Source organism: Corvus hawaiiensis, chromosome 15, assembly GCF_020740725.1.
Source record: "Corvus hawaiiensis isolate bCorHaw1 chromosome 15, bCorHaw1.pri.cur, whole genome shotgun sequence".
Lineage (NCBI taxonomy): Eukaryota > Metazoa > Chordata > Aves > Passeriformes > Corvidae > Corvus > Corvus hawaiiensis.
Window position 1 is genome coordinate 6,048,146 of NC_063227.1, and position 23,950 is coordinate 6,072,095.

At 46.6% G+C, this 23,950-nt stretch overlaps 1 protein-coding gene across 2 annotated transcripts in view; it reads right to left on the reverse strand.

Moving 5' to 3' along the window:
* Positions 1-17,849, reverse strand: part of GRIA1 (glutamate ionotropic receptor AMPA type subunit 1) — a 120,003-nt gene extending 102,154 nt beyond the window's left edge. For both annotated transcript variants that reach the window (XM_048319656.1, XM_048319654.1), the window contains exons 1-2: positions 17,566-17,849; positions 15,312-15,449 (exon numbers count right to left, since the gene is read on the reverse strand). In XM_048319656.1, the coding sequence (XP_048175613.1) occupies positions 15,312-15,449; positions 17,566-17,647 (220 nt within the window). In that variant the 5' untranslated portion in view covers positions 17,648-17,849. The remainder of the gene's footprint in view (positions 1-15,311; positions 15,450-17,565) is intronic.
* Between the last annotated feature and the right edge of the window lie 6,101 nt (positions 17,850-23,950).

The following is a 23,950-nucleotide window of genomic DNA, read 5'->3' on the forward strand; positions in this document are numbered from 1 at the left end:
CAATGCCTCCATTATATTTACATTGGGTCTGCTGGGAAATTTGAATTTGGGTGGGGTTTGAAATTTGGGCTGCATCCAGTCATTTGGTTACGGAAAGTCCTGCATGGGAAGATGCAAGCCCAAAGGAATTGGGATTTTTTAAATTTCTTTACCATGGGCATGAAGATATCTCCTGGACTCTGACTAGGTTAAGGATGGCTCATGGTCCACTCAGATTCCTTAAAGGCCTGATGAGTTTCCAGTCACAACAAGTTAAACACTTTGGGGGGGGAGGGAAGTGCCCCCAGACTGCCTTCCCTACATGGAGGGGAGAGGAAACACAGAAGACCCACGGAGAGAACAAGTCACTTGCCCACTAACAATTCATCTAATGAAGACCTAATCCCAGTGGGATGGGAGTTTTTGGTCAGACAAGCAGAGCATCCATGGCCTTTAACCATTTTTTTTCCAAAGGAAGTTTCAAAAGAAAGGCTTTACTCAATAGAAAGTTATTGATAATCTTTCTTTGGCCTTAAAGACCAGAGAGGGAAATTAAAGGTACATTGCCTGAGCTGAATAGAAACCTTCACCCCCTGCAGTGCTGCCTGGTGCTACACAAAAGTGGATTCAAGAGAAGCCATCCTCCGTGTGCAAGGGTCAGTGTTAAATGCATCTCTCTCAATTTCCTCCCATCAGGAGACTAAACCCTTCCCTGTGGGCAGTGGGAGAGAAGCAGAGCTGGCTCACTCCCTCCTCTCCCCAAGTGCCTTATCCATGTCACTGTCCACCCCCAGCACCACCCTGCCCCAGCCCTGCCAGGGTGCTGGCCAAGCTGCCCAGCCGGACGGGCTGGAGCCCAGAGCCACGTTTGGAGAAGAAGGCGAAGACTGAGACGAGCAGGTGATTCATGCTCGTGCTCTTATCACTTGGGGAGTGGAGATGAATGAGCCCACACTGCCGACGTGAAGGACGTCTTCCTGCTGTCATCACAGCAAAGGGAGAGCAGATGGTGACAAATACGCGCTGCGGCCACTCGGCGTGGCCCCTTGGCACTTCCACTTCGCTGCTCCATTACAGAATCTGCTTGGGGAAAATCATTCCCAAGGATCCCACGTGCAGAGGTAGTCTCTGCTCACCCACTCAGAGCACCTACGTGGCCTTTACCCATATGCTGCTGCCTGGCACTTCCAGGAGAAGAGGAGTAGTTCCCCCATCACTTCCCAGACATCACAGGCTGCTGCTCATGTGCCAGCAGACATGGGAGAGCTCTGGGTATCCACCAGACAACCATCCCCCCTTGCCATGGATCTGTGGAGCTACACAAAGAGAGATCAGATTCATTAGGAAGAGCAGGAACTATAAATATGAGCCTAAGCAAGAAAATGAGGCCAGGGTCTGTCTGAAGAGAAATTCAAAGCTGTGTCCTATCCTATGGGCAGGTGCTCACTCAGGTCTCCCCCCTTGTTTATCAACACTGGCAGCCACAGAGAGCACATCCCACCTTCTGAGCACCCAGCCTTTTCCAGCTGAATCAGAGGGAATCCAGGTATTCTCATGCTGGCTTTGGTGTGCCTCATTAATGCCCCTGTCCAGACCCACTGGGAAAAAAATAACAAAAACAAACAACCCAAAAACTGGACAACAGGATGGGACAGTATCCCAAACCCCCTTAAAATATAACTTCTCCCTATAGCCACCCTTCACATGCAGTCTCACACACAAGAGAAAGAGTTACTGGCACAGCCAAGGTCTCACAGGCACAGGTAGGTCACTTGAGGCTGGAAGTCAAAGTCTCCCTCAACTCCAGGACATGTCTGAGAAGTGATTAGCCTTTCACTCTTTGCAGGAAAGCTGACACTGCCCAAAGCATCAGGCACTGCTCCCTTGGGACCTCAGACTTGGTCCTTTTCCATGCTGGTGCCTGCAGGAATTGCAGAGCCCCACGGTGAGAGTGATGGGGTGCGGGATCAGAGGAGACATTTCACTGCTCGCTTCAGCTGCTGTCTGGGGATGGGACTGAACTGCAACAAATGTTGATTTAAAGACCACGTTACAGGCTGCCTCTAATGCACTTGCCACAAGCCTTCAGCTCTCATTTATCATCTGTGCCTGATTCTACCACTTGCCTAAAACTCAATACACCCTTTTCAAGATTTTAATTTTCTTTTAACCATTGATGTCTTGGTGTATCCCCTTGCACATTTTATTTTCCTCTCACTTCTTGAGGAAAGCAATTAAATGAGGAAGCCATTAGAGCTCCTCAGCCATCTGATCTTGGCAGGACATATCTCTGGCAAAACAGAAAACGAGGTGCAAGATGGATGCATGATCCCGAGGCAAAATCTCACTCTGGGAGAGATGAGGATCTGAGGAAGGGGATCAGCTCCCACACATAGTATCCCACAGCACTGTGACAAACCAAGGTAGAGAGGAGGAGCTGCGTGCACCCTCCAGAACAGCACAGCCAGGCTAGGACCAGCCAGCACTGCCCCTTCCCCTTGTCACCCAAAGAGCAGCAGAGCCAGAAATAGCCAGAGATGGGTTCATCCATGCATGGGCAGGAGGAAAGTGGACCATGGGAGTTCAGCTGCTGTTAGAGACTGTTCTGCAGCACCAGCACAGAACAGGAGAGCAGAAACACACGCCTTCCATGAAAAAGAAACATTGAGATATAATTCTGGTTTTGGTTTGTTCTTTCATCCAAAAAAAAAAAAAAGTGGTTTGCATAAAATAATAATCCTATTTGCGCTACACTTGAGACAGATGCATGGGGACACTAGTATCACCCAGAACACACTATATCAGCTAGGTACTGATGCTCCTGGAGGAATCAGTAAACACTAAAATGCCTTTAAAAACCTGATTGTTTTGGTACCTACAGGCTTAAGCTAAAAATCAACACCCCAAATATTTGATAAACAAATATAAGGGTGAAACACTGCTATGAAAGCTTGATAAACTCCTGATGAGAGAGGTGCAACAGGTGAACAGTAGAAACCACGACAGCCATGAGAGGCTCACAACATCTTGAGCATGGGGCTTGACATGGTTGGAGGCACAGACTGGTGCAGAACAGCCAAAAGGAAAATCCTGCTGCAGGGCAGGGAAGAATGAGCTAAAATCAGGGTGGAGCATAATGTTGCTGGGAAAAATCTGCAGGAAAGGTAAAGACAAGCAGTGATGGCCTCACAGGTCACAAATCCCCTTGCATTTCTTTGGATCAAGTCAGCCTCCTTTAGAAAAGCCTTGATCCACAATCCAGGGAATTGATAGTGTAAAAGCACATATGTGTAGCCCGGATTTCCCCATCACGCTGAAAAGATGTTTAAATACTAAACCAAAATTAAGACAAACGTTGTATTTTCTTGGACTAGTTCCTTAGTGCAGATTGAAGGAAGAATGGTTAAACCACATCAACCAGCTGAACATGAAAACTGAGGAAAATATCTGCAAAGGGTCACAGTGCCCCATCACTTGGCACCCTGCACGTCCTGCACATCCAGCATATCTTGCCATCTCTCCTGCTGACTCTGACAGCAAATTCCCTTGAAGAACACTGTGAGCCCAGGAATTTAAGCAGCCAGGAGATAACAGCAGCCCAAAACACTGGTGTGAGCTCACAGCTGCTTCAAAGAACAGAATTAAATGGGCTTTCATCACATCACTGATGTCTATAGGAAAGGAGGGTTGGATTTGGAGTGCCCACATCAGGCCACTCACCATCTGCACAGACAACACCGTGGCACCCTTGACCAATGGATCAGGGAAATTGCTCTTTGGCAGAGCTGCTCTGACTGCAGGTCTGTGGGTGCAGGGACTTGTTTGGGGCTACAGAGTGGCCCCAGAGTACACTTTGGGGAGGCAAATGGGCTGACATGGTAGAGGAAGCTCTGTGTTGAAGCAGCACAAAATCCAGGCCAGGCAGCAGCAGGTGCTGCCTGCGGGTGGGATATTGTGTGTGGGGCAGACTTAGCCTGCCTGGAGCTGCAGAGATGGGTTCCATGCAAGGGGGCTGGAATAGCCTCTTCACAGAGTAGCCTACATCAGTATTTTGGGCAAAGTACTCTATTCTCACAGAGAGAAAAGCAACGGAGAAGCAGGAGAGAAGCATCTCCCAAGGAATTTTTCAGAGCAGGAATGCTCTTGAACTTCTCAGAGCAAAGAGTGCTCTGCTGCTAAACATCCTTATTCCTGAAGCTGGGAAAAAGAAATTTTAGTGAGGAAGTGAGGAAGGAGAGTTCTTCCCAAAGATGGGCTCTTTACAGGGTTCCAGGTGCCAACCCTTAAAGCAAATTCTTTCGATATCACACAGCGTCTTTAAGAAATGATAGATTGCACTGGCTCAGAAGAAACTCTCTGCTCCCTGATAATAAATGAGTTGTTAGCAGAAGTAGCAGGCTCCCAGATCTATTTGTGATCCAAAGGGCTCACAGATGCTTCCCATTTTTGCAATGCCAAAACCACAGAACACCAGACAGCAAGGGACAGGAACGAGCCTCCTGCGCCTGTCTGCTTGCTGCTCTCCAGTGGCTAAAGGGAGACTGTCAAGCCCAATTTCCCTTTGATGAAGCCTTTTTTTAATGTAAATTTGCCGTTGTTGAAAGTGAAGAATTTGCTGTATTGCCTGCAGGCAAGGATATCTAGGGGAATCAAAACCTCACCCCTCAGTTCTGCACCTCTGCAGCACCTCGTGGTCTCTGGACATGAATCATCCTATGGCACAGGCACCCTCAGTCCTACAGCCACACAGCTCATTCCTCTGCACAGCTGGGACAACACACCTTGGATGAGAAACACACGTTGGATGAGACAAGCACACATTCTCCAAAGGCTCCTCACCCCAGGATGCTGCTGTACCTGAATGTCATGGCCCCAATTCCCTCCACCCCCAGCCTACATGACACTGCTCTAGATTTCACTCCACAGCCCTGGGGATGATTTTTTTCTCTTTTTTTTTCCTGTTTGTTTTTAAAGTTCTGCTCAACTTGCTAGTTTGGATTCACACTTTTACTTTCTGTCCTGAGACAGGCTTGGAACAGGAAGCCTGAACACGCATTGCTCTCCGACTCCTCTGAGATTGTGGCCAAATGGCAATTAGAACTCAGGACAGATTGGGATGGGATTCAGAATGTCCCAAGATTTTCAGGTGTGTTTTGATGTAGAGCTTTGAGTCTGATTTGTCTCAGCTGCTATAGGATGCTACTGGAGAAATTACTTTTTTTTTTTATGGGCCAAGCAATGAGGTTTTTTTTTCCTTTCCCACAGGATTGTTTGTTCCAGTGCTGCACAAGGCTTAACTGTGCTCTTCCCATTTGAGCTAGTGGGGCTTGCTCAGCCAAATCCCTGGGTGCTCTTTTGGAAATGCCACAGCGTCTGAAGGCATTCATCCCCTGATGATACCAACCCTAAGGTTCCCCCCAGAGCTGAGTCCTAGGGACAGGCGCTATCAGCCAGGAGTGTATCAACAGGAAGAGGGAGAAAGAGATCTGCTTAAAGACTGCAAAAGCAAACCCAGGCACGGCTGTTAGAGCACTGTAAACACTCATGCCAGCAGCAAGCCCATGAAAAGTGAGGAATAGAAGAGGCCAAGAGGATAAAAGCACATCACAATGCCAGGCCCCTGCCCTTGGGGTGCCACTGCAGTGCGGTACCGAAATACAGAAGGAGAACCTGAGCAGAGCAGTTTCTGTGCCATGAACATATGTTTTCTTCACTTCTCAGCAATACATCAGAATAGCACAACTGCGAAGAGCCTGTTTGCAATGTGATGCCTGCTTTTATCAAAGCCTTTACAGGCTGCTCACAGGGAGAGCAGCAAAATGTTTGATACTGCTGAAATGTCACCTTCAGCCGAATCTTGAGGAATTAGCAGAAGAACATAATGCAGCTGCAGACACTTTGGGATAGGATTCATCTCACCTGCCTCTCAAAGTCTCATGGTAAACTAAGCCAAAATCAACACAATTCTGTTGCTTTACCTGGTACTTCACAGAGGAAGGAACAGTCCAATTAGGGGGCATGAGGACACATGTGAGGATTCGAGAACAAGCTTTGATGGGCTAAATATTCTCAAACAGAGAAGAGAAGTTTGAGAGTGGTCACTGAGAGCTGCTGAGATGCTGAATGTTGGTATTCCCAACATAGTGTGACTGCTAAGCCTCACTAAAACTGTGATGACGCTTGAATGAGAGTTTCCTCTTTGACAGAACAAGCCTGTACCCCAAAGTACTGCTTGTTTCTCCAGAGCAAGAAATGGTATGGGCATTCTGGGGAAGGGCTCATCTCTGAAAGTGTGTGGTTGCTCTGGAAGCAGGGATGGAAATGCAGGAACTGTCTCACGTCCCACCTGAGGGCTGCACAGTGAACCCACTGGCTCCCAAAGTATCAGCACATAGATCATGTTGGGAACACAAAGAGCTGATTTTCCAGTTCATGTGTGGCTGCAAGCCCTGGGACTGCTCAGGGCTCTGTGGGCTCAGGAGATGTATCTGCTCCCCCTGAGGTCTCTGTGAGTGTGGCACACAAGGCTGCTAAAGATGTTATGGTATAGATGACTCAATGTTAGAAATCTGCCTGACTCCATCCACACATTTCTTGCAGGTTCCCAAACAAATGATGACTCTTAACTCCTGTCAGCCAAGGCTAATCCAGGTCCCAGACTCCTGGGACCTGAGGAGGTCTGTTCCCTGACAGAGGAGAGGCTCCACTCTCCCCACAGCCTCTTCCTTTGCTGTCCCCACAGGATAGGAGCACAGGGGCTACCAGATTGCCATCCCCACACCTTGAAGCTGCAGGCAGTGGGTTTTGGCACAGCCATAATGAGCTGAGCAGACGAGACCCCAGAATGAAGACAGGCTGGAAGACTGAATTAATGCTGATTAAATCTGTGAAAGGCACTCAGATCTGCCTTTGCTCGGGATGGACTGGGGACAGCTGCCATGCCTGCCTGTTTTTCTGAGCTGGGAACAGCAGTGCTGCATGGGCTGCACCTCTCCCTGCCTCCTCCTCGCCTGCAACAGCATCATCTCCTCACCCCTTCCCCCACTGCGGCCATCTTGCTTTGGCTTCCTATTACTTCATTTGGTAGTTCATTAAAGACATTAATCACCTTCTGCACAAAGACATTTCTCCTGAACTCCCTGCAGGCCAGGCCTCTTTCTCCACTGCAGCTCCGCTGGCTGCTTCAGCCCTTGCAGGCACAGTGCTGGTGGCTCAGACCTGTCCCCGTTTCCCTGCTGATCTGGGCCCCTGCTAGACACCAACGGGGTGGTCACCCCCAAGCCTCCCCTGCCATGCATGCTCTGACAGGAGCCTCCTTTGCAGCTCTGGGGGCTACATCTCAGCGTTTGTTGTCTCCCTTTTCTCTGGCCAAACACTCCCATCTCAGGACCAACACACGACCTTTGTGTATCACCTACATGAAGGTGGAGGACAGGAGTAAGATGAGGCATATAAATCTTTAAAGGCATATAAATTATTACAAAGTCTTGACGTTGGTGCTTTTGGTGCTGACCAAACAGGAGACACCGGCAGCTCCAGCTCAAATTTGAGCAGAAGAAGGAAGAGCCCTCAGAAAGAAAAACCTTCCCTTGCTTAGCTAAGGGCTGAAAAGAGAGAAGGGAAAACTCCACCTTTTGCACATCCACAGCCCCTCCCGAGCTGCTGCCTTGCTCCTTTCCCATGCTGTGTCTCCTACTCCACGGGTTCTACATCCTCTGTCCCTGTGTGCTCTCTGTTGGACTTTGCTTGCCTGTGCTTTCCTCACAAGCTCTCAGGCCTGCTGGTAATTTTTTCTGCTGTTTACCTGGCAGAATAGCAGTGCTGTTCTCCTCACGGATGGCAATGAACGGGATGTGGGTGCTGTGTGGAAGAAAAGCCAACAAGGCTCGGGGTGTTCAGGGGATGTTGGCAGGCCAGCAGGAGAAAAACCCATCTGAATCTGTGTAATCACTGATGCTTTTTGCTTGTTGAAGCTCACTGCTAGCAAAGATCAAAGCAAAGTGTTTGGGAGGGCAGGGAGGTGAGAAATAGCCCTTGATTCCATGTGAGATTCTACCACACTGCATCCAGATTACTTACAGAGGTTTCTGTATCTTTCCTCTGACCCTCCAGCCCTCAACCTTTCATCTCCTTCCCACTTTGTCTCCATTAGCATAGTGGCAGGATCTCACAAAATCAAAGCCAAGACTCCTATAGCACATAGAGAAATGCAGACACATATGCCACATCCACACGAGAATCCTGCCATCAGTACAACTCCATCTTAGACATCAGTTGTTTTCTTTTGCACTCCTCCACTCTGTCAAAAACAAATAAAATAGAAGAATGAAAAGACCCTCTTGAAGAAGCCAAGATTTGGCATTTTTAGCTGTCACTCACCTCTTCATTGCCTCTCACTGCTGCTTCCTCAAGGGGTCCCTCAGTCCGGCAAAGCATAAGCACAACTGAATTGCAACCCTGGGTGAAGATTGGCAGGGTCTGCTTTGCAGACAACAGGGAAAATAACTGATCTACATTAAGAAAATGAATCAACATTTCCAGAGGTTTTTGGTTTTTTGTGTTGTTTTGGTGTTTTGTTTTTTTTAAGAGTGCCCCAGAGAGGATAAGTGGGTCTGGCTGCTGAAAGGGCGGCGTGACAAAATCAGCTGGAGACTCGTTACTGTTTAAGCTGATGAGCGATCAGTTCAGCAGGTGAGCAGGGAGAAGTTTCTGCTGGATACCACACTGTTATTGCCCTAATAATTCAGTACTATTTTGAAATCTTTTTTGCTGGAATGATGGTGGATTGCAAATGGCTTGGTTTGGCCCCTCTGCTGCACCTTGCCTAACCCCCAACTTCCTCAGGTGTTACCAAAGGACTTCACATGGAACTTTTCACTGGGAAAAACAGTGCCCCGTTTCATTTCTGCACAACTAAAGTAAGAGGAATAAAACCTTCTCTCTTTAAAGGAATGCAGTTGAAATAAATGCATCTTTGTCTTCTGACTTGTGTTAATACCGCACCCCGGAGAATTTGGATCTTCAGAATATTAAAGTCTCCCTGACTTATTGCCTCTTTAAGGAGCATGTTGGTTTTGTGTTTGCTCTGAGCTCCACGTGTTACTGAAGCTAACGGGGACCTTTTTCATTTCTGGTGGCAGAGAGTTGCTGCCTTTGGGGCCCTAACCCTATTAAGGAAAATGTAAATGTATATATCTCAAATTCCCACCAGTTTTGGAAATGAACAGCACACTTCCCTGCGCTGCCTTCCTTGCAATCACATGAAGATTTCCACTCTCACCTTGCTAATAATGCCAAAAAATAAAGCTTGTCTGTTTCTGGCCTAGTAGAATCCCTATCACATGGAAATGCTTTATTTTTAGAGAAGAAAAGATAAGCTGTGAGTGGAAGCTGTGACTGTCACACAATGGACAGGTCTGGCCTGTGCTGCTCACTGTTTCTCAAATCCCTCCTCTGCCTACTGCATAGCCCAAATTTTACTTCTTCACTCTCTTTTCTGCTTGTCACCAGTGCTGGGATCCTTTCCAGATGAGCAGATAGATTTGCAGGTGTGAAATTCCCCTTATTCCTCCCTCTGATTTTTCCTTATGGCGTCATATCTGCTTTTCTCCCCAGGCAACTCTCCCACCACCCAGGATAAAAAAATTTGAATACACAAAAATAGACATGCAAAGAATAAGTGCTCCCATGGCCTTTGAAGAGATGGACACACCAGACCGGGGGACACAGTTCCTGATGTGTGGTGCCAGCCTCTTGCAGGGCTGCCTCTGTCAAGAGACAGTGTCCCTGATGATGGTATTGTCCCACATTTACCCAAAACTCTCCATGCCCAGATCTGTGGAGGACACAGACAACCTGTCCTGTCCTGGCAGCCATTGTTGGGGAAATGGCTCAGCACTCATGTTTTAAATGTTATTCCTTCCTGGAGAAATCATATGGGGCAAGCCCCTGCCTTCTTCAGTGGTGACTGTGGCCACTGAGTACCCAGCACCCACCCCGAGGGCCCTGCAGACATGTTGGGACACAGGGTGCTGGTGTCACCTCCAGGACCTGCTCCCTCCTATTTGGCAGGATTTCACCCATCAGCACACTCCAAGCTGCTAACATCTCACTAAACAAACACACACTTACTAGAAAGCTACAGCCCACCCCTGCCCAAAACTGAGCAACCTTAACCTCAGGCTGATCTAACATGAGTTGATGCTCTGTAATTCATCTGTCTGCATCACATCTTTTCCTGTGACATAATCTAAGGAGATGGATCTCCTTGTAGTACCTGTGTTGTATTAATCAGACTGCATCTGATCATTAAATCCATGTTTCTGTTGGCTTAACTCACATTAAATAGTCATAGCAAGCATCCTGAGCTCTGCAGGGAAAAGAAAATCCAAAAGCACTCACGTGATATTTCTGAGCACTGTGAAAATAAAAACAAGTCTAGCAAAACCACAACTATTACAGAGCTGGGCTTATTTAGACTGTGGAAGTTTAATTATAAAAATTGCATTCTAATTGATTACTGCTGGAATAATTACAGCAACACCTTTACAAGAAATGGCGACCATCATATGTTTGTCAACAAAGAAGCTTCCTTTAAATTCAACACACAGTAATTGTTTAATTAAACCAAATTTAGATCCTCATTTGAGAACATTCAACTGCTTGCCTATTCCTTCCTATCTCTGAGAGGTAATTTAAGAGATAAAAAGCAATTTCTATAAATACTCTATCTATATATGTAAGTATCCAAGGAAAAGAAGAAAAAGAAAGGCTTCATTTCATAGCTGATCTGGATGTAAGCTTGCTGCTATTGATAAGAACATAAGCATGGAGTGAGTGATCACTCCAAATCCCTCTCTAATTGGTGCTTGGAGGCCTTCATAAAATATGAACAGAATCCAAACTACATGTTCATTTTCTAATTTGCAGAACAGATTCAACTGTTGATATTCCAGCAGCACCCACAGCATATAGTCGGTATGAGGACCCCACAGTAACTGTATCTGTACATGCAGCGAAGGAGAGGGATCAATTCATTGTTTTCAGCCTCTTTACAAGTTTTCCTGCAGCCACAAAATCCCGTTGCTATCCTGTGCAGACCCTTGTGTTTCAGGTGTGCAGCTCCTGAATTCCCCTTGTCAGCAGCCCACCACCCAAGCACACAAAATCTGGTGGCTGCCTCAGCAAAGCTGCAGGGCTCAGTGATGAACAGGGGTTATTTTAGTCACTGGTCATCCCTGCAAAGTGGCCTGAGTTTTGCAGGGACAGATTTACCAAGCTGGTGACTCACCTTGTGTGAGCCCCGCTCCCAAGGCACAGCTCCCAGGCCAGGCTGTTGCTGAGCCATCCTCTTCCCAGGACAGCCAGAGCAGCCTCCATGTCTGCCTGATGCTGCCAGGCTCACCTGGAGACCTCAGCCAAAGGCTGAAAGCAGGAGTCTCTGCACCACAAATTAAATAAAGCTATGGAGCTGTGGCTGAAACAACTCATAATCCCTGAGGAGCTGGGCTCTGCACAGGACAGGGATGTGCATTACACTGTGCACAACTGGAGGCTGAGATGAAGAATAGGAGAAAACTATTCCCAGCACAGGTTGTCTCAAGCAAGAAAACTCTCATCACTCTTCTGTCAACAGGACACAGTGCTCCCATCCACTGTGGACCTTCCAGGGACAGGAATTTGCAGATCTCTCTTAAGCTGCAAAGCTCGTGTGCCCTCACATCTGGCACAGAGCACCCCTCTTCCCACCCCTCTCCACTCTGACCTGCAGCATCAACTCTGCTGTCCTGGGTCTCCCCTGAGTGCAGTCAGACACGGCAAAACACAGAGTGGCAGAGTTTGCTAGAGACTGTGTGGAGGCCATAAAGCTCTTTTCCAAACATGGCTGGAGACAGAACCTCTGAACATGTCTTCAAAGCTGATCAGAATGGTTTTGCTCTGCTATGTCACCAGGTAAATATTTCAGCTACACCACACCATCATTTTACCCTTTACAGTCACCTGGCACTGCTGTCTAATTCTGCTGAAGGAAGGACCCTCAATTCACCCTCCTCCCCTAAACAATTTCCTTGGCCTTTGAAGAAATAGCACAAAATTATAAGGCCTCCTAACCTTTAGTTAAGAGCCCTCAGAGTGGCAGGTGTGTACTTTCATATGGGTAAGCCCCATCAGGCACCCAGCTGCAACCACGGAGCGTGTTCATTACCAGCTATTCTGTGAGACGGAATGAATTCAGGAAGATATTTCAGTTATTGAAATGTGCCCATGCCTCAGTGATGCAACAACATTAACATCAACCCTGCACATGAAACAGGAAGTCACCACACGTTGTATCTACAACCTCTTCTTGCTTTCTTAATGATTATGGTTTGCTTAAAATCATCGTCTCCTGACATGTTGCACACAGGGACCACAGGACCCGCACAGAGGTGTTCACAACCACTGCCTAACGATAAAAAACCCACATCTGAAAACACCAGAAATGTGAAAGTTATTGCAGGGCTGTCACAGTGACAGCCCAGAGACTACAGCAGCCTCTGGGTACTCTGCAGATCTCTCCCTCAGATGGGTGTCATCGTTACCAATTCACGACCGTCGCGGCGCGTCATTAACGGCGCTGTCACCTGGGCACGGAGCTCACTTCTCCCACTGTCACACCACAGCTCACTTCTCCCACTGTCACACCACAGCTCACTCATCCCCCCCAGCGAGCAGCTCTGTGTCAGGCAGAGGTGACCAGGGTCACAGCCAATGCCGAAATACATTTTGCACACGATTTCCTCAGCCAGGCTGCTGTCGTTGTGCTGCACTTCATCCCGCCACTTCATCGCCACCCCACAAGCTGCCCAACAAGGGTGTTGCTTCTGCTGTCACCACTGATTCTTAATATCTGTTCTGTATTTTGAATGATGCTGCTTCAGGCACTTGCCATAAGGACTACATTTAGCACACGAGGCTGGCTCCCAGCACGAAGCAGGATTTGCAGTGGAGCTGGGACCTAGGAGTCTTGCTGAGATGTCCTCTTGGAGACCCAGATAGGTGAAGCACCAGGTTCACAGGGTCCAAACACCCTTGGACTTAACTGTCACAGAAACAGATAATGCCAAGGAAATGCTGTGTTCTCTATCTCCATGGGAACAAAACCTGGTACTTTTAACTGGTAGCACGGACAGTCTTTTCCCAGAAGATAAGGACCACTGTGTGGGCAGGGCTTTTATTCTCTCTAAATAAACAGATCTTTCTGCTGATATCTAGTCTTGGCAACCAGGCAAGGAATTAGCTGGAAGATGAAGAATGAGCTAATTTCTGACAAAAGTTTCACTTCAGCTCTAGAGTACTAAAATCAGGTCTCCTAATGGCCTGTTTTCTTTAGGTTGGGGTTTTTTTTCACCCCTAGGGTACATGGAATAACACCTTCTTTTGTGCTTACAAAACAAATGCTGCCTTCCATAGTCTGGAGGAACTTAGGAAGTTTTTAATTATAAGAAAAGCAAAACGAGGACAAGTGAAGTTGGACTGTGCAGAGTGCTCTGCTGGTCTGATCTAGGACAATGTGCCCTACATAGAGCTCAAATATAACATCCTTTGGGAGGCTGCCTTGCTTCCATTCAGCTTTCGGGAGACCACCCCTGCCCCCACAGTACTAATGACAGATTTCTGAAGCATAACTGGTGTCATGGTCTTGCCATTGAAGCTGTAAACAAAACCATTAGTGGCAGGCATGGAACGGGAAGGAAAGCCATGTGCAGATGGAGAATTTATTTGAGTGATATTCTTGCAGTGTCTGCTTTCTTCCTGCTATCAGCTCTGAAATAGCTCATCCCCAGCCACAGTCAGCAACTCTACCCCAGGTGGGTGATGTTTTCCCTTGATAGATACAAGGTCTGGCTTTTTTATTCTATTTGTCTGGTTTTCCTGCCAAGAAAGTGCCATTGGATTGAGCTGAAATAGTTGCTCTACCTTGATGGAAACCTTGTTGTTGGCAAATAGAGGGATATTAAGGAAAATAGAAAATCTTTAGATATGCCATTAGATACTGCAAAGAAAGTGTGGCCAAATTGTTACTTCTCTCTCCTATACCATACTGGGCAGGAAATTCCTGAAATCTTGTATTTACAAACCCTCCAACAGAAAATATCACAACTTTCTTTCTTTTTCTTCAAAAAAGCCTAATTAATTCTCCTCTGGTACATTCCTGGCTCTTTCTTCCAGGAGATCCCTTCTGTGCAATTCTGAGCAGAGAGAACAGTTTGTGTTCACCTCTATCCCACACAACCAAACCGCAGGGGGAATGTTTCAGTGACTCAAGAGGACACTACGGACGCGAGCCAACAACAATCCAACAGGCTCTACAAAGGGAACACTTCCTCCAGCCTCTCCTGACAGCCCCCAAACATGCACACAGGCTCAGGGAGTATCAGCAGCAGTGTCTGACACCAGGTCAAACCAAGGAACTCTTTGTGCATCACATCCCGCCGGCGCGAGCCCCTCGCCCACAGCACTGCACCCTGTGCTCCAAGGGAAGCAAAGGCTGCCACAGCAACCACAGGGCTGCGTTATGGGTTTGGTTTTCCTTTGGTTTCCTCCTGGTCTTGTTTTTTTGCTGCTAACCTTGGCTTTACCTATCAGGCTAGGCTTTTTTCCCAATTATATCGTATCACGAGGACAGTACAGCCAGTGTGCTGTGCTTCATCAGGGTGCAGATACACCCTGAGATCAGTTCTGTGGTGCAAATTCATTCTTTAATACCTGTTTTTAGAGCCAATGAATTAATTTCTTGAAACTAGAACTCTCTTACCTCTCTGTCATTATCAGGCATGACCTTATTGTGGATTTGGACTCCACTTGCACCAAGCTGCTGGTTTCTGCTAGGTCTTTCTTAAATTACAAGGACAGATGGTTAAACTGGGGCTGAGGAAGAAGTTGTTCACACTAAACAGAGATTTCTGTGCTCTCTGTGGGTGGAAAGGGGTGTCTTTGTTGTATATCACAGCTATGGGAAATATGGGGATGAAACCTCAACATAATGAGTTGGGCAGAGGTTAGAGAAACAAAAAAATGAAATGTTGGGGGGTTTATACCACTTGGGATGCAATGGAAGAGGAAACACAAGACATGCTGAATAACTGCAGCACTACCTCACCCCTACTCCTCAGCACAAACCAAAACAACTCAGAGACCCTTTGTCTGTATGTTTGGGGTTTTCTTGCCTGGACCCTAAAGGCGAGATGCACATTTGGAGCAAGAGGTCCCATATTTCAGACAGGAAACAAACCCAAGTCAGGAATAAAGCACCCAAAGTAAGGCAGAGCACGGTGGACGCTGGTACTTACAGGTGTATGTCATTTCAAAGCTGTCACTGATGTTCACAATGTCGATCTGGGGAAGGAGCTTAGGGGGTTCCGTGAGCTGAGACAACGCAAACCTAAAAGCCGCATGTTCCTGGGACTGCTGATTAGGAAATAACCCCCCTGGGGAGAAAAACAGAGCAATTAGAAGAAAGGTCTTAAGAACATTCGTATTAGAAACATCATCAGTCCAAAATATTCCTGCGAGCAGAGCCTACAGCTCCACAGCCCAGGGAGTGCCTCTCAACTCGGAAATCCTCCAGCACACAAGACCCAAGGGTTTTGTGCCCACTGCAGACAGGATAGGAGCAGAAAACCTTTCCAGTATGTGTGTTATGTAACCCTGGATCACATACAGGAGCCCTGATGCATCCCCAGGCCAAGCAGCCTGCAGGATAGGGATAATCCATGGGGTGTGGCTCAGCCTCCTCACCCCCCGTAACTTCAAGCACGAGGAATGGTAATGCTGTCAATATTACCTCAGTAAAGGAAGAATGAGAGCCTTCCTTCCTCCCCTCGCTTGTCATGAGGCTCAGTTTAAGCCCTGCTGACTAGGAGGAGAGGTTTGCTACAAGAGGGTTGCAGGGGTTCCCCCACACTGAGGGACTCTGGGGTGTGGGGCAGCCTGGCTGAGCCGGGCACAGCACTGGGTGAATGGGGACAGGGCTGTGAGAGCCACAGTGACACGGGACTGTGACCAAACGACTGCTGCTGCTGGAGGCTTGTTGCACAGGAAACACCTGAATTTAACAGGTGACAGTGGCCACATTCAAACTGGGGAGGAAACTTAAAGCTTGACCCTCAAAGGAATCAATCGAAACAGAAGCACAGACAAGCGCAGAACCACAGAATGATACAAACAGGATAGGAACTGGGACCGGGCTGGACCAAAGCTCAGAGCATCTCTTCCCCCATGGATCTGGAAAAAAGTGCAGCAATAACCCAGCCCTAGGAAAAGTTTCCTGTTGCTCCCCCAGCAGGAACCTTGGCTTGCAGCAGATCCCTTCACAGCCTCCAGAAAGATGCTATTAAATTCGGCCTGTCTTGTAATCTATACGCATTTAAAGAGAGCGCTGCTACTGGCATTTCAGGAGGAGGGAAACAAAGCACTTAGCAACAAGGGAGAATTAAAATAAAGCTGCAGAAAGTATCGATGCCCAAGATGACTTGAGGAAGAAACAAATAGGCAAGGACCTGCCATCAACGTCACTTTGCACATCTTTAGTAGAGGGGGCATCTCCTTGTGTGAAAAGGGCTATTTGTGCACCAATATCCCCCCACCTCCCCCGTTCCTCCCACCCCACAGCCTAATCATGGATATCGGAGGAATCAGATGCTCGTAGCCAAGTTGTGTTTGTCGAAAGGCAAAAAATCTGGGATTTTGCACAAATTTGGGGTAAAGGGGAGACAGGAAGGGAGAGAGACAACGATGCAGCATCAAGAGCAATAAAAGCACTGATTGTGCAGCTGGACTCAGGCAGGAGTTGCCTGAACTTGGTGGACTAGCAATTGGTTGGCATTGTAAAGAGAGGGGAGGCGGGAAAGAAAACCGGCGTGCACGGGAAGGGAATCTGGGGCTAGGTTGCAAATGATCAGCAGTAAAGATCAATGGGAGAGTAATAATAAACCCAGGCAAGGAGGGAGAGGAGCACTGAGAAGTTACAGGAAGGGAGAAAGGAATCAAACAGGCACTGCTGGTGTGGAGGGGAAGCAAGTGGCATGAAATGGAAAGAGACTTCAATGCGAGATCTTCTTCCAATAGCTTTGCCCTTATTCTTTAGCAATAACAAACAGACAGCGTCTGTTTGTTACCTCCCGTCCCAGTTACCTACAGATGAGAGCATCCTCACAAAAACGTATCAGGCAACCACCGATTTTGCAAATGCAGCAACACACAATAGCAACCCAGGCATTTCTCAGGGCAAGAAACAGGTATTTTATTCATACTTCCTCCATTTCAGAGGCACTTTTCTCCCTCTGTGTTGAGGTGTGTGTGCGTGCAGGCATTTATTCCCAATCTTCCCCTCCCCCAAAGCCAAATTGATCCATCTCTGCTCCGGCAAAGCTGGTATCAACGCACACATCCAGCCCTCGCAATTCATCCCCTCGCTCTCGCCCTCACACACATACACACACATTTTGCCTTTGAAAGCACACAAACGGGTCCGTTTTCCCCCACCACCCCCCTCTCCACCCCTACCCCCTCGCCAGGGACCATCATCCCCAACCCCGCACTCACCTATTTGGATATTGTTGGGGAAATTGGCCCCTAACACCGCCCCTAGGAAACTGGTGCAGAAGAAGGCAAAAATGTGCTGCATATTCCCTTTTGCATTGGCGAAAAAGAAGCCCAGTTCCAAGCATAGATTTGATTTTTCCCCCGCTCTGCTCTCTTTAGCTGCCTCCGCTGCGCCTCCGGGGTGCGCGTCTCCCTCGCTCCGAATCCAGCGCTGAGACTGCCGCTGAGCAGCGCCTGGCAGCAGGATTAACTGAGCCCCGAGAGAAAGAAAGAGAGCCCGCTCCTCATCCACATCCCTCCCCCGCCACACACAACACACACGCACACGCCAGGCGCTTCCACCCAGCTCCTTCCCCTGCTCCCAGCTGGAGCTCAACAGCTGGGCACCGCATCCCCCCCGACCCCGGCTCTTCGCCCGAGGTTCTGGCTCGGGGCTCTAAGGGCAATTCCCACCTACCCCTAAATTCCCAGCTTTCCCCCTCAACTTCTCTTTGGCAGGAGCTCAAAGGAACCTGTGAATCAGTAGGTGGCAAACTCCTCTAGAGAAAGGGCTGAAACTCATCTGCCTGTGATCCATCGCTTCCCAACCTGGGCTCTCACCCCTGGGTCCAGGAGTTGAGCCGATCGCTCCCCGGAGCCTGGCTCATTAGGATAACAAAGAGGGTCCTGCAAATGTGCCTTGGAAGGAAGGATTTCAGAGCAACAAACAAGAGATCCTGAAGGATTAAAAAAAGGAAACCCCTCATCACCTTTCTCATTGATTTTTCCTGCCCAGTGTTAATGTATGAGGCTTTTCACCACTGCACTCGATGTGGAAGAATCTGTACTCACCAGTACCATCAGACAGGGAATTCTTCTGAAATTAGGGGGCTATCTTAGCCTGGATCATTTCAGAAGCTGTTTCATGGCAGTTCTAGCGAGGTTGGAGCTTATTGACCATAAGCAGCTTTGCTCAAAAACAAAAGGACGAGCAAAATAAAGGTGGAACCAACACAACCCAGCTCCTAGGCACACCTTGGGATTTGGAAATTTTTGTAGAAGAACTGTGGTGAACACAGAGACATAGCTACAGCCACCTCAGAAAGGAGAGAAAATTCACCCATTTCTCCCTAAAGTCCCAAACCAAACTTGAGGCCATCCATTCCAGAAACTGAAATCCCATGTCCAGGCCCAGAGATTCCGCCCTTGCTGTTTCCAGCCTTGATATGCACAAGGGGTCCATAGCAGAGACGAAACACAAAGAAAAAGGGGATGTTTGGGGCAGAATTAGAAAAGACTCAGACGCCCTGTGCCCTGGTTTGGTATAGGGTCCCTTGCCCTGGTCCCCTCTCCCCATCTCCAACTGTGTGGTTAAACTGGAAGAACACCAAAGAGTGGTGACCAATGTTTAAAGGCCCAGAACTGCTCCTGCATAATGAACTGTTGGATAGATGAGCACACTGCAGAGTGGGATAACTGAAATGGGACTTGGCCAAGCCTGCAAGATCTGCAGCAGCACAGAAATGTTCCCAGTCGGCCGCAGGACACAGGTGTGACACAACTTTATGGTGCAGGGATAACACTACTCTTTATACCCTCAGGCCTTTGCTGAATCTCCGCAAATAAAGAGTTTGGGATCTTTAATATCTTCCGAGACAGTTTTATGGATTTCACTGTGACTTCTAGGATGACAAAATGCTTAAACACCCACATCAATGCCAGAGTTGGTGTGAGGTCTCGGAACTGTACTCTTTGCATCAGAGAGGAGTTGCACTGATGCCTGGAACTCAGTGGCTTCTTACAGGACAGTCTGTAGAGTTACACTGCACAAAACAGAGCCCAGAAGATTTGCATGTTCCTCATGGCAAGCAATGAAACATCCTTCTAGGATGGATTCTTTTTTCTTTTTTTCCCCAAACCACCCTTTCCCAGGTGACCAGGCAATGACTCTTGGTGCCAGGTTCATTAGAGGAATCATTCAGGCACTCAGGAATCAGATAAGGGCAGCCAAAGGATGTCTTGACCCTGTCACTTCCTGGGTGACCTTCAGCCCAAAGTCACATCCCAGTAAAAAAAATTTCCCATCTGCTGTTGATAGGAACACCTTCACCAGACTGCCATTTCACTCCCTGTATAATTAAGCAATACTGATTTGAGGCTAAAATAACCTGCTGATTCGTTTTATGGGATCTTGCTTTCCATCCAAAATTTAATAGAAACAGCTGCATTTCTAATCTGAAGAAAGGCACTGGAGGATAACCAGTGCAACAGAAAGATGCCAGTACGTTTTCCAAACTCCCAAACAGCCTACCTGATAACAATAATAGTAGCCATAACAATAAAATATTATAATAGCTTGCAGAAAGCTTGTACAGTCGCATTAATTAATAATGCAGCTTTTGTCTATAAACCTCTCAAAATGCAGGTGGCTTAACAAGGGGAACCTCACCACAGTGTAACAAGATAAGTAGTAATAAGATCATTATTTTAAGAAGGTATTCATTTCCGTTTTCCCTAGAGATAACAACATTTTATTCGGCGTTTGTTAGCATAAGTATGTTCAGAATTAACTCTAGGTGCTCTGAAAGTTCTTTAAGTCAACCTGAAATCAATATAACTTCTGAGCTTCTGGCTAAAAAACAAACTGAGTCTTGGGAAATAGATGAAACTCTTCAACTTCACAAGAATAGTCACAACAGAAAGACAGATCAATCCACCAATCTTCTGAAAGAACACAACTGAATTATCTTGATTCCTGAAAAAACTGAAGGAGCTTTTTTCTCCTTTCAGATTTCAGGAAACAATGAAAATCATACAATACAGAATACAAGTATATTTCACAGCTCCATCTTAGTCAGGAGCAACTGAAAATATGAGGGATGGAGTTTTTTGAAGACCTGTATTTTGACTCCAACGTTTCTTAAGACATAGGTGGGACAGTTGGGTATCTGGTGGTCAACAGGGAACATCCAACATGATTTTGTGGGATTAATTCATACAAAGTGTGAAGAATTAGGTAAATACACATCTGAGAAAAAAAAAAAAAACAAATGAAAAAAGCACATCAAACTTAAGAAATGTTAAAAAGACATCTTGAAAGAGTGTAGCTGGTTCACTTTAGATCTTTGCCAGACACGAGAATAAGAAAATGGCTATGCCAGAGCTACTGCTGCCCTTGTGTTCTGTCTGCAGCTGACCTTGCTGTACTGGGCAAGAACCTTTGTCCTCACCCATTTCTGCTCCGAAGTTTTGCTTGGAGCCAGAGAATTTTGGCTCTGAGAAGGATGTCTGCTGCCTTCCTCGTTGCTCTGCTTTGCATGGCTCGCAGTTGTCCACCCGAGCAGCGTGGTCTGCCCTCGCTATCAGAGTTTTTGTTTCCAGGATGGCAAATCAGTACTTGTTGCAGCAGATATATTTCTGTACCAGAAGCCTTGAAAAAAACAAAGGAGTCATTCACATGCAGAAGCCTCCAGCCTTGAAAAATGAGGAAATCAACAGAACTCGGTATCTGTCCGACCTCCCAGCAGAATTATTTCCCCCTGTGCCCACTGTGTTTTACATGATGCTCCTGAATGCCTTTAAAGAGGCTATTAAAATAACTATTTCCAAAATTCCTTTTATTTTCTATCTGGACAACCACTATAGGAGGCTTTTTATAAAGAGCAAAAATGTAATTATAGCGATTAATTTAAATAAACTCCAAACAATGCAGAGTCTCATATGGTTTTCACAGAGCCTTGGCATAAATGAATGCTGATGGAGTGACACCACATTTCTCTGCCTGCCTTGGTCACCTCGATTTTGCTATTTTGGATCATGTACTGCTCAAGGAATGATTGTAGCACAGGCTCGGAGAGGAGAGACTCTAGAAGTTGAACATCAGGCATTTGCTTCGATCCTTAAATCTGGAAGGTATTATTTACACTGAAAACCATCATTTACAAACTCGATTCACCTGATAATTTTTGGTAGAATCTCCTTGACAAAAACAGCCTCAGCAATGTTTGGTATCAGGGAGAAAAATCTTCCCTCATCTTCAGTGAGTTAAGCTGAGGTGTCCACGGACCCTCTCTCTTTTACACAGCAGCTGGAGCTGTCAAATGAACAATTTTGACACCGCAGAAGCAACTCAGAGAAGTTAAGGGAAATACGAGTTTTCCAGTGTGTACTAAAATGGGAAGATGTGGAACAGGAACAGCTCTTGAGGTGATGACAGCTCCAAGCAGGTCCTGACTGATGCCACACATCTAGGGGATGATGTCTTAAGGTCACCAGATATTGTTTATTAATTTACTGACTCCTGATGGGGAAAGCCTGATGCGGATAGAAACTGGGGAAAGTCGGCTTTTTCCACAAACTGTACAAGAATGTGCTTCTGTTGTCATAATGATCAGCCTATTACCATATTTATAAGAAATTCTTGCTCACTCTGGGATAATTAAGTAAGTAAATGGACTGGAAGATAAACCCGTCAATCAGAGTGGCACTGCAAACACTGTGCACCCTTCAGCTGGAAATTCATGAGCAGCAGCTGGCAAAGGGAGCTGTGCCTTGGCTGGGAGCAGCCCTGGGCTATGATCAGTCTGGGGAGGGCTGGGGACTCCAGTGCCACCCAGCACTGTTGGATGGGGGGGTCTTTGGCTCGACATGGCCAGGGGCTTTCTTAGAGTCAGGGAAGGGACTAACCTGTGCACTCAGACCAGGTTGAATAGGCTACAAATTCAGATCTGCAACTTTGTTTTCTCAAATTAGTTGTTCCACCATCAGCTGACCTGTTGAGGGTGTGTTTGTGTCCATCAAATGGACTTGCAGTGCTCAACCAGGGGCTGTTCTGATAGACAGTGACACAACCAGTCCTGCATGGATAAATATCTCCATGAGCCCTCACGAAAACACTGCAAACTCTCTGTGACGAATCCCAGCTGACCCCTTTACTGACTCCCCGGAAAGAAAACTTCACCATCTGCAACCCCAAACCCACTCTCTTCCTCATACATGGAAGGCTGCTAGCACACTTTTTTTTTTCCTCCTGGTGAATGGTAGATTTATAACTACTTATAGAATCACTCTGTGCCCTAGTCTCAGTTTATGCTCTTTGCTGAGTCATAAACATAAATCAGAGATGTGGGTGGATCCCTGTTTGTTATTAAAGCACCTTATGTTTCTCTAATCCTCGCCAGAGGAAGCAGAAATTACTGGTAATATATTAAAGTTACAGTAGGTTGTTGGAGAATATAAAATCCCCCCGATTATTGCCACGGTTTGGCTGTCATGTTATTTTCTCATTGAATGGAAAACCAAATAAATTATAAGTATTAAAAAAAATTGTTGAAAATATATGCTAGAAGTTTATTTACTGTGAAAAGGCAGACACAGGGGATGCAACCTCAATCAGAGATTCTGATTATCAATAATTCAGTCAAATGTTCATATACATGATAAAGTTTTCTTTCACTCAAAGTTCCCAAAACATTGTGAATGCTCCAGATGATGTCGAATAATGATAGAGGTGATTATGCAGTTTAATATTGATATACGAATCAACCCTCATTTTTAATCCCTGGCATCGAACTCAAGATGTGCAGAAAACAAACGTGAAATGAGGAAGATAAAAGGATGCTGATTTAGGAAATTAAAAAAAAAAAAACCAACCCAACAACCCAAAAAGCAGCAGCAGCAGCAATTGCCACAATTCAAACACAGCCTTACAAAGATTCCATCATTGCCATCTGGCTCCACGGCTCTCAGGCTGCTTTGCTAACACACAAGATAAACAAACATGTGGGCTGAGCTTTAGGGTGGCTGATCTTGGCCTTTCCAATAGTCAAAGGACTCGAAGTTTTGAACTGGAGTGTCTGAATCAAGAAAAGAAGCATCAATTTCCAGTCCTTGCATCACATCCTACTGGAGCAGGCTGCCAGCTACCAGCTGGGAAGGGGGAAGTCTGTGCACAAAGGAGAAAACTTAAAAAATCACCAGAATTATCAGTGTCATTCTGTCATGAATTTCTGCAATCAATACAGATATTCATGTCACTTCTCTTCATTCTTTAATTTCTACTCCTGCTCTATCTCACAGGGAAATGAGAATTTCGGTGTTGGATCAAATCACACAAAATCCCACTGAGTGTCTCAGCCTCACACACATCATGGTCTGCAGCACATTTGCAGTCTGTATTAAATGGGTTGGATTTCACAATTCCTCTGATTGGAGATAGACACTTCTAAACAGTCTACAGAGAGCTTTGCACATGTGGACCATGCACAAATAATCTGAACTCCCCCAAAATACTGTCAGAAGAAAACCTCATTGAAATACAAAATACCATTATGTAATTTTATATGAAAAGTTGTTTAAATTCTTGAAGGATGTGAAAGTGAAATGTTTTTGGTTTCAACTTAGAAGG